Raw genomic sequence first — 19,382 nt, 5'->3', positions numbered from 1 at the left:
TCACTTTTAAGTAACTTTCTTACTTTGGAGTTAAAGATCTAACAGACCTTCTAGCACTATCACCTCTTCCAGGCATTCTACCTTTTCTTTCTCGTGGCTATTGTGTGCACTGTCATTTTCCATTGAGTGATTGTGACTCTGTTGATCTTTGAGGCTCTGGTCAGATTGTTCAGTTATGGCAAATACTTAGAGGTAGCAAGTTGTCTGCTCCTGTGTCCCAGGGAAGAGTCCCTGCTTTTCCCATCTTCTTAGGTGCAAAGGCTACTGACCTCAGGGATAGAAACAAAAAATCATCCCTTCTATCAGCCCCTGTAGTTCCTCTAGCACCAGGCAGGTAGCAGACCCTCCAAGACTGCTCAGGAAGGCTTTAGTCACTTTACTGAGATAAGGAGCACCAGAAAGGAAGTCACTGGATAAGGCTAGAAGATGAGCTGCCAGAAATGTATAAGTGATGATTTTGGCCAATGGTTGGAAATGTGGCTACATCTTGAAAAAGTTAGGATTCTGTATATTGTTTTCTTTGTAATTATTATTATTGTTACAGTTCATGAGAGTGTCCATTGTAGAAAAATAAATAACACTGTAGGGCCATGAAAAAGTAGAACTTTGGGATTTTTCTTTTTTTCCTTGTTTATTTCATCTTGTTGTATCCAATTCTGTCCAAATTATAGAACTGGAAGTATTGGAGATGTACATTTGCTGTGTGAATAACACAGTAATTGTGAAATATTTCTTAATCTAATGCTAACAGTGTTTAATTTAGTAATGTATATGGTTCCGTTTTCTCTTTTCCCACATTTTTGGTCTATTGGTAGCACCTACAGTAATCCCTGCTGCTTTTCATAGGCCAAATAGTTTGATTTTAATGAGTATTATCTTACAGGTGCTGCCTGTATAATAATCACCAGGCTAAGGACTGTATTGACTCCTTTGTTACTCACTGTGTTCGGGTAAGAACTGCAGTTTGGATCATTGTGATGGATACTTTAAAATTTGTGGGGAGTCAGAGCTAAGCTCCACCTTCGGCTCAGGTCATGATCTCACGGTTCATGAGTTTGAGCCCCACATTGGGCTCTGTGCTGATAGCTCAGACAGAACCTGCTTCAGATTCTGTGTCTCCCTTTCTCTCTGCCCCGTCCCCTGACTCACGCTCGGTCTCTCTCTCTCAAAAAAAAAAAAAAAAAAAAAAAAAAGGTGAGATATTAATAGTGCCCCTGTACCTCTTATAGGCTAGTTATTGACTGAGATAATATCTGTCAAACTGTACAAATTTAAAAGAAGTCTATTTGCAGAATCTTCTGATTTATATTTCTTAAATCAGAGCATTTTACCCTTCATGCATATTGTCTGATTAGTGAAGTGTTTGTTACAATGCTTTAGGATATAGAATAGGAATTGAAGAACCTTAAGGTTTATAGAGTACAGCTGAGCCTTGAACAACACGGGTTTCAACTTTGTAGGTCCACTTATGTGCAGATTTTCTTCAATACAGTACTACAAATGTACTTTCTTAAGATTTTCTTTATAATATTTTCTTTTCTCTAGCTTACTTCATTGTAAGAATACAGTATATAATGCATATGACATACAAAATAGGAGTTAACTGACTTTTGATGTTATCAAGAAGGCTTCCAGTCACTAATAACCTATTAGTAGTTAAGTATGAGGGGAGTCAAAAGTTATATATGGATTTTCAACTGTGTAAGATATAGGTGCCCTTAACCCTTGTGTTGTTCAGAGGCCAGCTGTATCAGTCATTACTTAAGCCTTAGACTTATTCTGGTATATTAAAAGCAGCACAGAAATGTCACCCTTGAACATTGGCTTATGGCTTGAAATAAGCAGAGAAGGAAACTATTCTCTTGGAATTGTGGGAAGATATCTAAAGATGGAAGTAACATTTTTGCCATATGACAACAGGTTTCATTAATAGCCACTTTATTCTGGCTATTGATAATTCTCATGTTGAGTTTCTTTAAAAAGAAACACCTGTGTAAGAGATATGCATAGTCCTGATTCTTACATCCACAGTAATTTTTCCCCTTAAAGTAGATTTTGAAAACTTAGAATGTTAATTTTCTTTAGTGTCAAGAAATTTCATATTGACAGTTAACAAATCGTATGTATTTGCAGCCATTCTGTAGTCTTATTCAGATCCATGGACATAATCGGGCTCGACAGAGAGATAAACTTGGTCATATTCTTGAGGAATTTGCTACCTTGCAGGATGAGGTAAGAGCCAACAAGTTGCCCTCCCTTTTAAAATTAAGCAAATTAGATTTTTAAAAACAATTCTTTGGAACTGTGTTTTGACTTACTAATTTTTCATTGTAATGAATTTATTTTTAACTTAAAATGTAACAGTTCCATATACTAAAGGAAGAGTTTACAAAAAGAGAACAATAATCTGAGCTGAGAAACATCTTATTTCTTTGGTAATCAGGATAAATGATAAAATATGTGTAGAACTATAGTTTTATAGCAAGATCACATTCTAACAAAAATCTTAAGACAAACCATAAGAGACTTTTACATACAGAGAACAAAATGATGGTTGCTAGAGGGGAGGTAGGTAGGGGTGTGGGTTGAATGGGTGATGGGCAGTAAAAAGGGCACTTGTTGGGATGAGCACTCAGTGTTATATGTAAGTGATGAATCACTAAATTCTACTCCTGAAATTAAAAAATAAATTGATTTATATAGCTGTGCAGAAAAACCTTAAATTGTCAGCAGCAATATTAATGGGTAACATAGTTAAAAACCTGAAGTCTGTAGTTTGTATTTTTGTTTTATAAAATGTCTTTTTAGTTTAAGGAGTGTTTAGGTAAATGTTATCCATTGTGAAGTGGGAAGTTTAAATGTGAATTGAACCAAAAAATGTTTTGAAAGTATGAGTTCTTTAGTGACAAGTTTTACATTTTCTGTTTAAATGTTATTTTTAGCTGTCTTGTATTTTTTTTTTCATTCTTGCATTGCCTTGAGACGAAAGTCAGTGTTATGACATTTTGTCCTGATAGGCAGAGAAGGTTGATGCAGCCCTTCACACTATGCTGTTGAAACAGGAACCCCAAAGGCAACATTTGGCCTGTTTAGGTACCTGGGTCCTTTATCATAACCTTCGAATTATGATCCAGTATCTTCTGAGTGGCTTTGAACTGGAGCTTTACAGCATGCACGAGTACTACTACATATATTGGTAAGAGAACAATTTGAGTTAAAATCGGTAGTGGGTAGTGCGTAGAAAAGATCTGAGAGAACATCTGTAAAACACAGTATAATTTCAGGGTACTTTTTCATTTAATGTGTCATGGGACAATTGAAAAAACATATTAAAAATTAAATCATCTTGAACGTCTTTAAGTGCTATAACGCCATACAAATGTTTTTTTCAGCCATTGAATATTTACTTAAAAATTAATAAAAGTGGTTCCAAAGTAAAGGGATTAATTGAAGAGCTTTTGTCTGTTTCTACGGAGAAAAATTGCACACATTGAGCCCTGACTTCAGTGACACTTAGTGGAATGTACTCACCTGAATTAAATTTCAAAATTTGAAGATCTTTCCTCTGAGAAGAAATCCCAGCTAAGATTATCATTGGGAGCCATAACTGTTGCATATTGCTGCCCTGGGGGGTTCTCTCCAGAGTTCTAAAGGAGTCCGTAAGAGATGTCCTAGTCAGCCAGTAGTTCTTTGCCAGCACTTGAAGGTGAAATAGAGAAACTAGTAAGAGGATGCTTGGAAATACTTCAGGCACGGGAATGCTGCCATAGAAAGAAAATAAATTGGGGTGCCTGGGTGGCTCAGTCTGTTAAGCGTCTGACTTCGGCTCAGGTCATGATCTCACTATTCGTGGGTTCGAGCCCCGTGTCGAGCTCTGTGCTGACTGCCAGCTCAGAGCCTGGAGCCTGCTTTGGATTCTGTATCTCCCTCTCTCTCTGACCCTCCCCGTTCATGCTGTCTCTCTCTCTCTCTCTCTCTCTCTCTCTCTCTCAGAAATAAATAAAACATTTTTAAAAATTAAAAAAAAATAAATAAATTGAGAGCTAATGGATCTTTTTCCTAGTCTAGCCAAGTATGGCAGTAAATAACCAGTGTTGCTTACCACAAACAGCTAAGTTTGGTATATTATATCTTAATAAGGTTCATTATTTAACTCCTATTTGAAAAATTTAGCATAGTAATTAAGATACTGTGTATTCCTTGAAGTCACTGCTATGAAGGAAGGAAGGTAATTCTTTTCCAAGCTGACATGGTTTTGTTATCATGGCTGCCAGGGCTCCTAACTTGCCTATGAAACTTGAATTTAAACATGAACTAAAGTAATATACACACACACACACACACACACACACACACACACACACACACACACATGCTTTTTGGCACAAATAATTGAGCTCTTAATTCAGCGAGTAAATGATAATCAGATAAACACTCTATTAGAAATGTACCTGCATCATATTTGAGCAGGTTCATTTCTTGTTAACAAAAAAAATTTTAGTTATTCCTATAAATACCCTTGTGGTCTACATTCATGTTAGTTTCAGCTACTTTTTAGTTTCAAAATTATACATTGGGTTCCAGCATTTTCACAAGATAAGCTTGTTGTTATTGTTCATGAATATTATCCCAAAAGCATGTGGGCCCTTTAAAAATCAGCAGTAGAAAACATTGATTCTTAAACTTTAGAGTGCATCATAGTCACTCCTGAGCTTGGTACATTGAGCTCCTGGTTTAGTGGGTCTGGGATAGGACTCCATCACTTGCACTTCTCACTAGTTCTCGTGGTGCTATTGCTTCTCGCCTTTTGGCTAAGATCAAGTGTCCTAGTTCTGGTGATACTGCTGCCAGTCCAGTGATCACAATTTGAGAACCACTGGTCTAGAGTATAGGTTCTTTGACTCTCCGTAGGTATGATTGTGTCTTAATTTTGATAGTGCACCTAGAAAGAAGCTCACTGAGACATCTGATATTTGACAAGAAAAGCCTGACTTGTGTCAAATGTCTCCTTCATTCATATGCCCCTTGAGTTCGATATTTGGAAGGTTCTGGAAGGCAGCATTCGTTCTCTATAGAAATCCCCTCACTGAGTAAGATACAGACCCTCAGATTTTGTAGTGTATTGGGGGAGGGGGGAAGTCATGTGTATCCCGTAAAAGGATACTCTAAATGCTTTTCTTAAATTCATTGTCAGCAGTTATCTCTTCATATGAAATTATATGCTTTTTTTTAAATCAAATAACAATATGTTTGCCAGTTTGCCTTTGTTCCCAGGAAGCATAGCACTCAGTTTAGCTTAAAGTACAGTACCTAAATCATTCCAGGTGTTTTGGTGGGGTTTCTGTTATGTTTTGTTTTGTTTTATTTGTTTTTTGCCAGTTCATACTGTTTTGATTTATTGAATGTGGGGGTTGTTTGGCTGCAACAAAAAGGAATGTTGTTTATCCTCAGCTGTGGAGAAACTGGTTTTTTGACTAGCGTTTGTTTCGCTTTTAAATGGGGTGGTTTTTTTTGTTTGTTTTTAAATGTTTTAATATTATAACCTGCCTTACAACTTTTTGGGAAATTTTGTAAATAGGAATTAAATGCTCATCTTTGATCATAATAAAATTTCTTCTAAATCTTTGATTTTAGCTTAATGTAGTAGTGGCCCTTAATTTTTATTATGGATTATATTATAATCATATATATTATTATCCTAGATTTGAACTGCTTTTCTGGCATAGGAGAATGTAATGTTGGTTAAACTTGTGAAAAGTTAGTATTGGGTATACTATAATATGTTTCACATTTCATTTCTTGATCAAGCTCAAGTAAATTATGTTTGAATGTTCTTAATTTTTTAGAATGCTTTCATATATAATGCCTACAATTTTAAATTTTTTCAGTGTTGTTTTCTTTTGCAATTAATGAGGAAATAAAATACTTAATAAGTTGAAGGTGAAGTGTCCTGATATAGTAAAAAGAAAAATACAGTTTAATGGGCATTCATTTGAACTACATATATCATTATCAAAAAAATTTGTAAAATGCGTATCAGCATTGTCAGCAACATACAAGACTACAAGAAAGGAAAAGTTAACCATCTGTAGTTATCTCATTGTATAATCAGGTTTTTTGAAAAGATTTTTAAAGCAGTATTAAAAATATCTCTTTATTAAGAGATACATGTGGTGATAAAGCTGTCTCATTAGACATCTCCCAATAACTCACATTTGGTACCCTTTAAGGTATCTCTCTGAATTCCTTTATGCATGGTTGATGTCCACATTAAGTCGTGCTGATGGCTCCCAAATGGCAGAGGAAAGGATAATGGAAGAGCAGCAGAAAGGCCGGAGCAGTAAAAAAACAAAGAAAAAGAAGAAAGGTACTGTGGATTATTTTTAAATTCAAGAAGTACCTAACATTGGAGTGCACTTTAATTTCTATTCGTAAATAGATAGAGACTTGTTATGGGTTAATTAGTCATTACACCTCAGTTCTCGCCCATCATCTCTTGAGCCAAGTATAAGATAGACACTGAATGCCTGTGTTAGTGACATAAGCCTCCTTGGAGCCTTCCCTTGCTTTTCTTTTACTTCTTTGCTATTCCATGTGTTGGAGGGCCTTGGGACAAGGCACGTGGAGTGTGCAAGCAAGATAAATTAAGGAACAAGGCAGGAGGAGGCCCTTGATCTTTTGAAAGAAGGCTGACAACTCAGGAGGGAAGTGGGTCCCGAGCTGTGCTCGTGCAGTGGCACAGAGAGATGAGCACGGAGTGCCATGTGCAACACCTAGGGACCCTGAGGAGGAAGAAATGTTTCAGAGGCAGTGCCCTCTGGGTCACTCATGGAAGGATGCAGATACTGCTCCAAATGTTAACAAAATATTACTTTGTATTTCATGAGGATTTCAACAGTTTGGATGACTGTTAATAGCCATGACTATAGCCATGGGTTTCCTATTTGAGAAGTGGTCTCTGTATGGTGAATTCAAAAGAAGCCAAAATTACTTCATACTAGAATTTTATAGTATTACTTATTTTAGGAAATATGGCTTTTTGGCCTTTCAGTTATATTTTATTATTTGTAAATTTTGTCCATAAAACAAAATTGAACCCATAGGCACCAACTGTGAATCTTTAATTTTAGTAAAGTGGAAGATTTTTTTAAATTAGATTTTCTCCTGCAGTAATGTGAGAGGAGGGGGAAAAGACCATGGGTGATTGTCTTTTTAATTACAGTTCGCCCATTGAGCCGGGAGATCACAATGAGCCAGGCATATCAGAATATGTGCGCTGGAATGTTTAAAGTAAGTTGTCACAAATGAAGTTCTTTTTGCTTTTCAACTACATTGCTATTATATAGTTTAATTAAAATGGACTCTCTTCTGTGATTCTTTCCAGATTCTAATTTTACCTTTGTGTTTACTAGCCATCTGCTTGAAAATTACCTTTTTTCCAAGTCTAGTTTTCATTAATTTGTTTAGCATGTATTTGTAGACAAATATTACTTTAACACCCTTGCTGTGTGTCACATTTCTTTTACTGAGTACGTTTAAGGATACCAAGTCTAATCAGAGGCGATCCTTTTCTCAAGTGTAGGTAATGACGGATCTGATGACATGTGTGACACAAGTAATAAGAGAAGGAAGTTTATTTCTGGTTCATGATCAGAAGAGGTTTCTTGGAAGAGAGGGGTTTGTATTTCTTCAGGAGCATATTAGGAAGGGGGTGGGCTCCACAGTGAATGGCTTCAGCAAAAGCAGGCATTTTTAGGAGGTAGTAAGTACTAACTCTTAAGTTGTACTTGGCAGTTCAAGAAATTATTTGCTGCAACTTATGTTAAAATACATAAAACAGAACATGGACTTGTGTTTGAAAAACAAGACCTATATTTTTCTTATTATAGCCTCCTTTTTTCTTTAGAAACTTTTATTTGAAGGTTTCAAAGGTACCATAAAAGCCTAAGTCCTAGAAGAATAATGTGTATGTGGTACAGTTTCACTTGGAAAAATAGTAATATGTTAAACACTGGAACTTGACAATTTTTTATATAATTATGGCATATAACATAAAAATGAATACTGAAACCAGTTTTTCTCTTCCTATTTCAGATTTCTGAGCCTTACGATTGTGTTAGCCTTGTGTCAATAGCTGTTTCTTGTTTTCTAATTCTGTATTAATAAAGATGTTCACTTTTTCATTTTGATATAATCTTTTCTCTCATTTTCTTTTTCCTTTAGACCATGGTAGCATTTGACATGGATGGCAAAGTACGAAAACCCAAGTTTGAGCTTGATAGTGAACAAGTTCGATATGAGCACAGATTTGCTCCATTCAACAGTGTGATGACACCACCACCGGTGCATTATCTGCAGTTCAAGGTGAATTTGCTCATTAAAGCAATTGTAAAGTATTCAGTCTTAGACCTTACGTCTTGTACCTAGCCATTTTGTTAAAGTGGTCCAATCAAACTACTGTTGGAACAGTGACAAAGTGATAAAATAGCAGTTTTAATTAGTGTGAAAATTACTTAGCTCTTTTTGGATGCTCTCATCAAATTAAGAGTTATTTTAAATATGAGGATAATATGAGGTAACATGGAGATTGAGAATTGAATATTACACAGGGAAAAATAGGGACATATGCTAAGTATTTGCTTTAGCGTCTGTGTATGAATCATGAGTCAGTAGAGAATGTTTTCAATAATATAGTATTTCCCCCTTTTTAGGAAATGTCTGACCTCAATAAATACAGCCCTCCTCCTCAGTCTCCAGAACTGTATGTGGCAGCTAGTAAGCACTTTCAGCAGGCAAAAATGATACTGGAAAATATCCCAAACCCAGACCATGAGGTAAGACTGCAGTCCTAGTAATTCTAGAGGAAAAGCTTGGCAGGAAATCTGTATCTTACTACTGGATGACAGTTTATAAAAATGAGTCTTACAGTATTAATAGTGAAGCCTGTCATGTTTCTGGCAAGGATTTTAAATGCCTTGCTAACCTAACCTTGTAAGACTTAAAATTATGTGTAAAAAAAAAAGTAAATAGCTCTTTTGTATAAATTTAGAAATCAGCGCAAAGAGAAAGTAAGACATAGACCCATACAATGAGTAGGACAAACAGAAATAAGATCCAGGGTGATCCACAGTTCAGAAATGTTAATGCATAAAATTTTTTATTTTAATGTGTAGTTTACTGTATTAAAATATAATTATATAAGTCTTAAAAATATTAAGAATGAGGGATGTATGAGTGGCTCAGTTGGTGAACATCTAACTTTGGCTCAGGTCATGATCTTACAGTTTGTGAGTTTGAGCCCTGTGTTGGGCTCTGTGCTGACAGCTCAGAGCCTGCTTCATATCCTCTGCCCGCCCCCCCACCCCCATGCCTTCCCCACTCATGCTCTCTCTCTCTCAAAATAAATAAACTTTAAAAAATATTTTTAAAAAATATTTTTAAAAAATATGAAAAATGATCTGGTCATTTATCCCAGGAAGTAAAAACCTTATTCCACTTGACCATTTAAAATAAAGGCTACTGTTTGAAGACTTTAAGATATTGTTGTACAGACTTTAGAACTTGCAGAATACCAAAGTTGTGCAGTCTTTTGTTATTTTTACAGTTTGTGCCTAATTATATTGAAATGCGTGTATTCCATATGAGAATGCATTGCCTGTAATAACCCTGGTTTTGGGGAGAGGGTCTTGGTACATCCTCCATGAAAGGGAAGTTCATAGCAGTTCTCTGTTAAACAAAAGCACAGGTGCATAGCCCAAGCAGTTCTGCTTTGTGGGATTTATTTTTTCTACATGAGCACATGTGGGAAGGGAGTGCTTAATGCACAAGAGTACTCATTGCAGCTGGATTCTGATAGCAAAGAAATGAGGAAATTTCGCTGTCCCCCAGTTGGGATTGTTAAATGAATCATGATACATCATACGTTGCAATAAAAGGACAGCGGAAGATCTTTACTGTAATGGAATGTTCTTCAGGATATAAGAAGTTTAAAAAGCAAAGTAATAAACCGTGTATAGTGTGCTGCCAGGAAGCCTGTGTATGTGTCTGAGGATTATAGGAGTATAATCTGTCTCCAGAAAGACACAGAAGAATTGATAACAGTGTTTGCCTATTGGGAGGGGAGCTGAATGCCTTGGGAAACAGGGATAGGAGAGAGATGACTTTCTGTCATATATAACCATGGAATAAAAGAAAATACAAGGAGAGGAAGGTACCCGTAATAGATGGCATATTTTTTTCAGTAGACTTCATTTATTCCACACATATTTGCTGTCTACTGTGTCCTCAACCCTGTGGTAAAAAAACTAGAGGGGCTGCCTGGGTGACTCAGGTCATGATCTCATGGTTGGTGGGTTTGAGCACTGCATCAGGCTCTGTGCTGACAGAGCAGAGCCTGCTTGGGATTCTCTCTCTCCCTTCTCTCTGGCCTCCCTTGTACACACTCTCTCTCTCAAATAATTTTTTTTTAATAGTGAAAAAAAACTAGACAGATCCCAGCCCTCCTGAGGGCGTTGGAGGATAGTGTGTGGCAGACAAATAATTAAATAGAGTATATTAGAAAGTCTTAAGTACCATGAAGAAAACTCAAGCTAGAATAGGGATGGCGAACACTAGGAGGTGGGACGGGGATTAGGCATTTTTTGATTAAGGTGGCCTGTGAGCAAATCTCAGAAGGTGAAAAAGCAAGTCATGGGGCTACAGGAGTGGAGCCCTTTGGGCAGAGGCATGTTGTAAAGGTGCCTAAGTCACTGCTGGAGTGGAGTGAACAAGGGGTGCACTGCTGAAGGGTTTTGAGCAGAGCAGTGACCAGATCGGATTTTTGTTCTGAAGGATCACTCTGGCCCCAGTGCTGAAAATAGACTGTGGTGGGGGCAGAGGTGGGAGCAGGGGAGCCAGCTGGCAGGCCACAGCAGTAATCTGGTGAGAGATGGCGGCGACGGTGGAGGGCATCAGAAGTGACTGCGTTCTGAGTATGCTAAGGTCAAGATGGACTGGATGTGGGTGAGGAAGAGGGGAGCAAGGAGGACATCAGGGTTTGGGCCTGTGCCCCTGCGTGGATGGAGCCAGTGGGGAAGGCTATGGGGGGAGCAGCAACAGGTGGGAGACGGGGCTGGGAAGTCAGGAGCTCAGACTGGGACGTGCCTGTTGGACGGCTAGACGGAGCTGTCATCTGGACAGGTAGATGTGCGATGGGGCTGAGAAGCCGTTCCAGACTTTTGGTGAGGTGTGTTTCTGGAGAGAGGTCTGCAAGGAGCACTAGTTGCACACTACTCCCTTTTAAGAGGAAGGCAGCATCCCGGTACTCTGCTCTTTGTTCAGGTGACCGCTCTTGAGCGAGTGGTGGTCAGGAGTGGCCGTAAACACAGGACACTGCCTCCCTGCCAGGTGTGGTTCCCAGCTCCTCATATGTAGCTTATTTAATAATCCTCCCGGTGAGTCCTTGGGATGAGTCCCATTATTGCCCCCATGTTTATAAATGAAGAAACTGAGGGATGCGGCCTAGAGATCTTGCCAGAGGTTTCATAGCTAGTACCTGGCAGAGGTGGGATTTGCAAGCAGGCAGGCTGCCTAGTCTGGGCCACACCAGGTGCCACACCCGCTGCTACCTCTGCAGCCTGACATTCTCCAGGTTCAGTGAGTGTCTGTCCATGTTGTTAAATTGCCTGTTTAATAAAGCATTAACACTTACGTAAAGTTCCTACAAGTATATGTAATATAAAGACATAAGTGAATTGTATGTTTTCATAGCTTAATGTTGCTCATTGTTTAGGTCAATAGAATTTTAAAGGTTGCCAAACCCAACTTTGTGGTCATGAAGTTATTGGCAGGAGGACACAAAAAGGAGTCTAAGGTAAGTACATTGTGGGGAAAATAAATGGGTGTTAAATTATTGTAATACCTTTTTTAAATAAGATGAATAAATATAATGAATATTATTACAAAAAGAATTAAAACATTCAAAAATCATCCCTTTCAAAAAGAGGTTCACTGGCAGAAAATAACCTTCACTTACCGTTTTGCTTTCAAACGGAGAGATTTTATGATCTTGGTTTTTTTTTTTTAATAGTTTGTCAAGTTGGTTTTCATATAACACCCAGTGCTCATCCCAACAAGTGTCCTCCTCCATGCCCATCTCCCTCTTCCCCCCCACCCCCATCAGCCCTCAGTTTGTTCTCAGCATTCAAGAGTTTCTCATGGTTTGCCTCCCTCCCTCTCCCCTATTTTTCTCCCCTTCTTCTCCCCCACGGTCCTCCATTAAGTTCCTCCTATACGTGCAAACATATGGTATCTGTCCTCTGCCTGACTTATTTCACTCAGCATAACACCCTCAAGTTCCATCCATGTTGCTACACATGGCCAGATTTCATTCTTTCTCATTGCCATGGAATATTCCATTGTATAGATACAGTGGACTTGGTTTCTAAAGTCTGCCCTTCCATACCCCTTCCTCCCTTGTGTAAATTACCAAATGACTTGGAGTAAAACAGAAAATGTGTGAAAGCAAATTTATTGGGAGAGAGAGACTTAAAGACTTGGGCTTTAGAGATGATGAAGTGTGTGAAGTGTGTAAACCTCCCCGGCTGGTGGTGGTGCACTGTCGGTGCCTATCGCTGCTGGGCACTTGCTGGTGCACGTACCCATTCATTCCCCGTGCTGCTTGCTGTACAGCTTCCTTCTGCCTTGCTGTACTACATACATTTCACTACTTAATACTGTCTGTTGGCCCAGGAACTAAAAAATGCACTCAGGACTCTTTCCCATAATTCAAGCTAATCGTTATCCTTCCAGTTTCCTTTCCAATTTGTCATAAAACCAGTTTTTTATCTCTTGTGCTGCCTTACCTCTAAAATGGTGAGAAACTCTAAAAAACTGTACTGTCCCAATATTTGTAAATACATTATTTTACTCTCTGACTTTCTTTACAGGTTCCTCCTGAATTTGATTTCTCTGCTCACAAATATTTTCCTGTTGTGAAACTTGTTTGAGAGAGACTGAAAAGGTCATAAAGGGGTAGAATCTACTTTAAGATTCTAAAAGAATCCATCCGTCAGTCTCACCATGTAACTGAAGTGAAATGGATTTCTTGGATAACAACCTATTATAAGAAATACTTTTAATTTGACAGCCTTATACAACGTGAATGAAAACTGCTGTTTTAAAGTGGTTTGTTATGTTCCATGGATGAAACTGGTCTTACTGAATGCATCGATGAACGTTATATGGTTTTATTACAGATTTAATCATAAATCATTTTTTATGAATGAGTGAAAATAGTGTTTGTAAAGGTCAATAAATTTCTTGACAAAAAAATGCACCATTGGAAATGAAAAACAACAGCACTTTGTTGATGCATGTTAAGAACTGAAGGTGTTTACACTTAAGTCATTCAAACAGATTATTCAAAAGAAGTTTCAAAACAAGGGATTTAGCAAACACTAACTAATGTGGTTTTGGCAAAATACATTTAAAAGGGAATGGGGAGGGAGTTCTAAACTATATAGGGAGACGGAATTACACGGGGATTGTGGTTTTGTGTGTCATGACGTCTTAAATTATATACCTGTAAGAATACAGAGGTTTTTAAAAATATCCCTTAACTGTCCTTTTGGCACTTTTAAAACATGCGTAATGTTTGCTAGTGACATTATTCAAAAGGTAGGAATGTATAGATGATGTGTAGGGTTAGGTTTGAATGTGGCATACTCCTTTTTGGTTACTAGTAAATACTCAGCTTAAACCATGAAATAATTTCAAGTGGGGATCGTTCCAGGATTTGCTGGCTTGGGAAACAGACTTGCATCCAGCTGTACCTGCAGGCGCCCAGCGCCAGAGACCCCACCCTTCCTTTGCTGCACTTTCCTCTTCCTTTCTCATGCTGTCGTGGATTTTTATTCTACTTTAGATGGCGTAATTTGCCTCAACTGGTGAGGACCTTGGTTTACAAAACTCGTGTGAAGTTTGTACGTAATTTAAAGAGGAGAATATGTCAAGTCCTTTAACGTTCCCGGACACGTCTTTGTTTCACAGGCACACCAACAAGGATGGAGACATTTGACTTTAGCTTTCGAAGTGCATGTGAGAATACCAACTTTGAGAAAGCCGTCAATATATACATTATCAGAATTTTATAAGCCGTTTTTTAAGGGACAGTGGCTTAGTACACTTTGTACTGCTTTCTGAGAAATAATACAAATATTTACACAATTAAGCCATTTTCCCAACTTTGACACTAATGAACATTTTCAAAGCCTAAGCTAACAGTGTGAAAAAATATAACCTAGTTAATGGAATCTTTTTGTGTTTTTTCTAAAATTCATTTCAGAGACAAGCATTAGAATTGTTAAGTGTCCTATGAACTATTGATTATTTATAATTAATCTCTTGGTGGGAGTAGACTGATCCCTTGGACCTTAAACTTGAATTCCCACCTCAGGTTCTACTGTGAATAGATAACCAGTTTAAACAATCCTGCTAGTTACTGACCTAGTTATGGAATGACAGCACACGGACTTAACAGGTATTGATTTATTTCTCAAATTCCATCACATGAAAGTACATTAAGTATGTGCAGTGCTTACAGTATTCAGGAAATCTGAGTCTTGCGTAGGGAATCTGCGGTCTCATCTGCAGAAAAAAGATGAATCTTCACACTCCTGTCTACACACCATGTTGAGGATATAGAGGAAGGTGTGAATTTTAAAGTTCACACCTATTAAGAATGGGAATAGCTGATTTCATTTTGGTTGAAACCAAAAAAACCAAAGTGTAGGGGATTTGAGATCTACTTGCTTATTACACAGGTTTTTGTTTAAAATGAATCAAGCCATGACACCTCTATGAATTGTTGCCTTGGCCTATGTGCCTGAGTGATGTGGAGAAGGCCAGGAGTAATAAAGCACAACTGGAGAAATAGCTCACAGGACACACCTCCTGAATGAGTGGCCTTCGGTGCCTCTGCACATGAAGATGGAATCACTGTGCTTGTTTTATTTATATTCCCATCCATCTCAGTCCACAAAAGGTTTAATGAGGCCAATCACCACCCTTAAGCCAGTTTGCACGCTGATTCTTTCAGGATCCAGTAGGGCATGAAGGGAGAACAAAGCAGTTGGACTGAGTCTTATTTCTTAGAACTCTGCACACTGATTGAACACGAAATGAAGAGACTTTATTAATAAAAAATCAACACTATTAACCCTATGGCTAAGACACAAAGGGAAGTTGGACAAGGACTTAGATAAAATCTTACAAAGCTATTTTTAATACCCTTCTTTGCCTTTTCCAGGTGTAAAAGTTTAATCTTCGTGATTAAGTAAAAAGATATCCTACATGAGTAACATTCACACGGAGATCGTAACCTGACTGCAAACCAGGTCCTGCCTTCAGGGGCACGGGGCATCCAGACCACCTGAGGGGCTGGCGTCCCGCTCGCCAGCTGCCTGGCCCGCAAGGCTCTAACTTCTCTGGGTCCCTGTTTCCTAATAAGCACCACTACCCACTTGCCACTTAGAAGGCTGAGAGTCATGAGTGTGACCCTGCCAGTCATTCGTAAGTGGCAAGAACCTATTTACCAGAAATACTGAGAAGCAGCTCAGTGTGAATTAGGATTAGTCATTTTCAAACTAACATTAACTTGATTTTTACATCACTTTTTAAAATAGTCATCTACCACAAGCCAAACGTATAGACTGCCAAAAACAACTGCTGCATTTCTCTGGCCTTTGTAAACTTTCCGCCTGTGTAACAACTGTGTACACCCTTAAGCATCAGCTCCCTGTCCTCCAATAGTGGTGAATGGGCAGCTTGTCCACAGCAAACACGCCACCGTGTGCTCTGCTGCCCTCCCCGCTCTGCCACAGCCCAGGAGCACCTCTGCTTTGGCCCCTGTAGTGGCAAAAGTCGACCCGCTGGTGGCTCTTGGTGGTATGCACTGCTTACAGAAGATTTTGCTCTGCCCACACATACTAAGCAAAGAACGAACACATGTTCAAATTACAAGTCGCTTAGAAGCATTTTTGTACATGAATGACAAAGGTGATACAAGTGGTCTTTTAAAAAATTCTCACAAAATGCTTTTGTCTACAGACTTGTTTAAAACTGTTGTAGTGATGTTTGTGTTAGGTTTTGTGCCCTAGACCACTGAGTGTCCGAACCAGAGGTGAGCACAGTAGAATATAAACCAGTAATCATTCAATGCTGACCTGGGAGAACAGAAATCCTGGGCTGTGCCTGGCTGCTCAGCGCAGCATGTGACAGAGAATTCTCAAGGGTGGTGAGTATTCTTGGTGTCAGAAAACAGACTTCCTACAGGCTCCAGTTGTTTTCAGCAAAGTTACATTCCAGAACTGCCACTGTCACCATACTTGCAGAACTTGGGTTCTATTTTTGGTCTTGATCTTCTCATACCTATCAGCTGACAAACTGACACCACGGTACACACTGCAAAAATACCCCCCAAAATCCATCTAACAGACCATTATCTTCCTACATAAAGTACATATTAAAATTCCACAATAATCATCTTTAGATGTATATTTTACTTAGTACATTTCACAGTATTCAGCCCCTCATAAATATTTTGTAGTGATCTCTGTTCGATCCTGACATGAAGTACAGGATTCCAGTTGATTCAGAGTGTGTGATTCCTCTTTTCACGCTGGTCAAGTGAATTTATCATGTCTCCTTTCTGATTTTCAGCATTAAGAACTAAAAAAGAAAAGAAAAAACACCTAATATTCTAATATTAAAACATTTAGGGAAACCAGCGGGGCAGACTGCATTTGACCTAAGTGTCTGGAAACTGCCTCATCAAGAGGACAGCATCTCCCACAGCAGTTTTATGGGCCGTTGCATGGACAGGACAGGCACAGGCAAGCAGAGAGACTACAGGTATGACCAACAAGGTGCCATGAAGTAAAGCTAAAACAGAATAAAAACTCCCTATTTAAAATAGCGAAGTAAAGTGGACAATAGAAGATGCTCTAATATTTTTGATACAATCACAACCCTTGTGTGCTGCGCGCATGCCTGTTTGTGCACCTCTGAGAGGAAGCATGACACAGGCACTGTAGCACACCCTCTTCCAGGTCAGCTCTACAGGGAGCACGACACACACGGCCACTGCAGCCCACGCCTCCCTCCCCCCCCCCCCCCCCCCCCCCCCCCCCCCCCCCCCCCCCCCCCCCCCCCCCCCCCCCCCCCCCCGCCAGCAATACCGCAAAGCCTTCCCTTTACAGAGCTGAAGCCTCCCTGTGCTTCTACCATCCTTGCTCTATCCCTTGACACATGAAGGACATGAAAAGAAAGACCTCACAAAATCTAAAACCACCACGTGCTTGCTTTGGAAGCACATAATACAAAATCTAAAACCACCATGCTGATTTACGACTACCACCCATTAAATGGTGATTACGTGAATTAAATGGTGGCCTTAATACTGTCTTTTAAATTCTCTATTAAAGCTGGAACGAATGTCTTTTTATGACCTCCCTGGAGGAAGCAGGGTCTTAAACTGTTTTAATGATAGAATCTTTGACAAGTCTTCAACTTAAAAGAGCTGACAGAGCATTTTTCTCTGCCTCTGTCCTCGCTTTGTTAAAGCCTCATACAAGGTGAAATTCTTGGGACACCGGAGTGTAGGGGATGAAAGAGCCCAAAGCTTTACTGCAAAGCCTGACATTCAGGACACTACTGATTGGAAAGGATGGTGAAAGAGGTGTAAGGCAGTAACCACATCAGAAAATATGTTCTCCAAGGACTGAGGTGCACAAATGAATGCAATCAATGATGAGGAACAGAAAAATTGACTTTGTATTTGCTTAAAATTCTGACTTGCTAATATGTTCATGTTCTGCACGAAGAGATCATCCAAAACAGTCTATGAAAATAATTTAAAAATCAAGTTAGGACTCCCATTTCTAGAAACCTCAAACAACTCTGCCAAATGTAGTCACTGTCATGAAAAGATATTTTAAAGAAGCACTGTTGAACCAAACCTAAACTGGGGGACTTTCTACCAAATAACTGGCCAGAACACTTCAAAAACTATCAATTTTGTAAATGACGAAAACAAATGGTTTGGAATTAAAGGACCCTAAGGAGGAATGACCATAAATGCAGTGTTTAATCCTGGACCAGAAAAGTGGTATTAGTTGGACAATTCACTACATCAGAATAATAGTATTGTGTCAATATTAATGTCCTCATTATAAGATGTTAACATTAGGGGAACCTGGGTGAAGGGTATATGGAAATACTATATTAAATTATTTTTAAATTAAAAAGTTAAATTTTAAATAAGATACTAAAATGCATTGTCTATAATGGCAATAAAAGAAAGAATCTGGGGTGCCTGGGTGGCCCAGTCGGTTAAGCATTTGACTCTTGATTTCAGCTCAGGTTGTAAACTCGTGGTCATGAGATTGAGCTCTGCCTATGACCCCATGCTGAGTGTGGAGCCTACTTGGGATTCTCTGTCTCTCTGTCCCTCTCACTCTCTCTCAACATAAGTAAATGTTAAAAAAAGAAGGATCAGAGAGGCCAAAAATTAAGTAAAAATTACAGTTCCTGAAGGTAATAAGCATCAAAGCTAGCCCTGCCCTGAGGACTTCTGAAGTCTGAAGACCCCAGGCTTCTCCCTTCACAGCTTCAAAAGATGCAGAAGGACAAGGAATAAGTAGAACAATTAGAAAAGTTAAAAGCAAAGCATGAATTAAAGAAAAGAGAAGCTATAGCTGAAGGAAAAGTCAGTGAACTATAAGCTGTGTCTGAGAAAATCATTCTGAATGCAGAGTAGAGAGGCAGAAATGGGTAATATGGCTGGGTGGCTCAGTCAGTTAAGTATCTGATTTTGGCTCAGGTCATGATTTCATGGTTCATGGGTTCAAGCCCCGTATCAGGCTCTGTGCTGACAGCTCAGAGCCTTGAGCCTGCTTCACAATCTGCCTCCCTCTCTCTACCCCTCCACCACTCGTGCTCTCTCAATCAAAAATAAGTAAACATTAAAATAAATTTTAAAAAAAGAAATGGGTACTATGAAAAAGGGGGTAATTAATAGGAAAAGAACAGTAAGGTCTAACTTTTTTTTTTTTTTTTTATTTCTAGGAGAGAGAGAGAGAGACAGACAGCGTGAGCAGGGGAGGGTCAGAGAGAGAGGGAATCACAGACTGAAACAGGCTCCAGGCTCCGAGCTGTCAGTCAGCACAGAGCCCGACACGGGGCTCGAACCCACGAACCGCGAGATCATGACCTAAGCGAAAGTCGGACACTTAACCGACTAAGCCACCCAGGTGCCCCTCTAACATTTTTTTTTTTAATATGATAGATTTCTTTTTACTTTACATTTTTTTTTAAAAAGTTTATTTTGAGAGAGAGAGGGCACG

At 39.0% G+C, this 19,382-nt stretch overlaps 2 protein-coding genes across 9 annotated transcripts in view; one reads left to right on the top strand and one right to left on the bottom strand.

Annotated features, from left to right (window-relative positions):
* Positions 1-13,251, top strand: part of NAA35 (N-alpha-acetyltransferase 35, NatC auxiliary subunit) — a 92,033-nt gene extending 78,782 nt beyond the window's left edge. For all 4 annotated transcript variants that reach the window (XM_039219800.1, XM_039219799.1, XM_039219797.1 and 1 more), the window contains exons 15-23: positions 884-950; positions 2,134-2,232; positions 3,018-3,196; positions 6,231-6,367; positions 7,223-7,290; positions 8,224-8,364; positions 8,712-8,834; positions 11,771-11,851; positions 12,927-13,251. In XM_039219800.1, the coding sequence (XP_039075731.1) occupies positions 884-950; positions 2,134-2,232; positions 3,018-3,196; positions 6,231-6,367; positions 7,223-7,290; positions 8,224-8,364; positions 8,712-8,834; positions 11,771-11,851; positions 12,927-12,986 (955 nt within the window). In that variant the 3' untranslated portion in view covers positions 12,987-13,251. The remainder of the gene's footprint in view (positions 1-883; positions 951-2,133; positions 2,233-3,017; positions 3,197-6,230; positions 6,368-7,222; positions 7,291-8,223; positions 8,365-8,711; positions 8,835-11,770; positions 11,852-12,926) is intronic.
* A 1,260-nt stretch (positions 13,252-14,511) lies between these two features.
* GOLM1 (golgi membrane protein 1) overlaps positions 14,512-19,382 on the bottom strand; it is a 57,664-nt gene continuing 52,793 nt past the window's right edge. For all 5 annotated transcript variants that reach the window (XM_039219801.1, XM_039219802.1, XM_039219805.1 and 2 more), the window contains one exon: positions 14,512-16,707. In XM_039219801.1, the coding sequence (XP_039075732.1) occupies positions 16,631-16,707 (77 nt within the window). In that variant the 3' untranslated portion in view covers positions 14,512-16,630. The remainder of the gene's footprint in view (positions 16,708-19,382) is intronic.

The sequence above is a fragment of the Hyaena hyaena genome, unplaced genomic scaffold (genome assembly GCF_003009895.1).
Source record: "Hyaena hyaena isolate Hyena2069 unplaced genomic scaffold, ASM300989v1 scaffold_841, whole genome shotgun sequence".
In the NCBI taxonomy this organism is placed as follows: Eukaryota; Metazoa; Chordata; class Mammalia; order Carnivora; family Hyaenidae; genus Hyaena; species Hyaena hyaena.
This window is presented reverse-complemented; position numbering and strand designations above follow the sequence as displayed.